At 37.7% G+C, this 1,704-nt stretch overlaps 1 protein-coding gene across 1 annotated transcript; it reads right to left on the bottom strand.

Annotated features, from left to right (window-relative positions):
• Positions 1 to 814: 814 nt before the first annotated feature.
• Positions 815 to 1,345, bottom strand: LOC110917253 (cysteine proteinase 3-like). Its single transcript, XM_035984908.1, has 3 exons — positions 1,228 to 1,345; positions 962 to 1,035; positions 815 to 896 (listed from the first exon to the last, which is right to left on the bottom strand). The coding sequence occupies exons 1-3, from the start codon at positions 1,324 to 1,326 to the stop codon at positions 830 to 832; spliced, it is 240 nt and encodes a 79-aa protein (XP_035840801.1). The 5' UTR covers positions 1,327 to 1,345; the 3' UTR covers positions 815 to 829.
• Between the last annotated feature and the right edge of the window lie 359 nt (positions 1,346 to 1,704).

The following is a 1,704-nucleotide window of genomic DNA, read 5'->3' on the forward strand; positions in this document are numbered from 1 at the left end:
GCAAGTGCTCTCAAGTGATTGGATAGTATAGTTTGTGCATGGCGTTTTAATTAAAACGCTCAACCCATTTTTTTTCAAATATAACGCCCTATAACGCCTAGTGTAATGGAAGGGGGGGCGTTATGGGGCGTTTTTTTCCAATTTTTTTTTAAAAATCACGCCCCACTACGAGTGGTCTTATGAAAAAAAGTTGTCGGGCTCATTGAAAAATGCAATAAATCTTTCTAAATGCATGTAAATTAACTCAATTTCACTCTAATATTCATCCAATTTTCTTTTAGACTTCAAACAATCTTCAACATTTTTATACATTTTCTTCCAATATTCATACAATGAATCTATTCAATTTGAACCACCCATTTTCAACCCTAACTTTAATTATGGCCCACCCAACAAACAACTCTACAATTTCAATAATTGAAACCTAGCCCAAATGAACGAATCACAATTCACACCTGATATCATTCTTGAAGCACAACTCGCACCCGAAAGCATTCCCGTAAAATAACCCACTCCTAAAAAATGCTTACAAAAAAGCCACAACTTCCGCTCTTAAAGGGCACCCCATTGCAACCCACTTCATCCTTATCTCTGATGAACAAACCCTATTTTGGTTTAGACGCGGAGGTCTTTGTTCCAACCAGCGCTAGGGAATGAAGATCATTGGGTGTGAGTGGTAGAGGTCGTTGGCTTTTTATGGGTGTGAGATTTAGATCATAACACACATGCATAGAGCCTGCAACTCGTTTTTCTAACTATTGGTGGAGTTATATATACTATATTTTAATACGAACTAGGAATTAGTACCCGTCGCAATGCGGCGGGGTTCTTACATGCGAGCAATGTCATTGGACCCATAAGCCTGGGCATAAGCAGCCTCAAGAGCTCCAGTGGTGCTGCATAATAAATATTGTTATTTAAAGTTATCGAAAAAGTAGTTCACAAGATTAGAGATATTTACTTGAATGTCCAGCAGGATCCACAAGATCCTTTATTCTTGACTGGGCTCACAATTCCTGTTTTCCTCCAATCTTGCTGCAACACACATGACAAATGACAAGTAAGTAAGATGATAGATAGATAGATAGATAGATAGATAGATAGATAGATAGATAGATAGATAGATAGATAGATAGATAGATAGATAGATAGATAGATAGATAGATAGATAGATAGATAGATAGATAGATAGATAGATAGATATATAAAGGTAGGTTGATCATCTACCGTGAGTGGGACGACAACATCAGTGAGTTTGTGATTGCCCTTTTTAGTAGCAGAGCAGTGTTGAGTTGCTCCCAGTTTGTTTTTGCGAATTCTTCCCATGTCATATCAGCATATTCTGTTCCAACCAGCAACTAACAAAATCATATTTTGGTCTCCAACAACTTAGTAGGTGGAATTACTAACATAGGCTAAATTCACAAGTCAAACCCCACATCACATGGCTAATGACTAATAGGCTAAAATCAAGCCGCACACGGCTAACTAAGTGCTTGTTTACTAATCATCAATGTAAAAAAGGAACTCTGCTAGCCTACAATCGCTAGTGGCAGAAAATAATTACATAGTTAAAAAAACTCACCATTGACTCCAAGGGTATAGGATAGCCCCTTGTTGTTGTGCGATCTAATCGTCTCCATACTTTCAGCGAAAATTGAGTACATGTGCTTCATTTCCTCACTACTCTGGTACTTCCTCTAT

The sequence above is a fragment of the Helianthus annuus genome, chromosome 16, assembly GCF_002127325.2.
Source record: "Helianthus annuus cultivar XRQ/B chromosome 16, HanXRQr2.0-SUNRISE, whole genome shotgun sequence".
In the NCBI taxonomy this organism is placed as follows: Eukaryota; Viridiplantae; Streptophyta; class Magnoliopsida; order Asterales; family Asteraceae; genus Helianthus; species Helianthus annuus.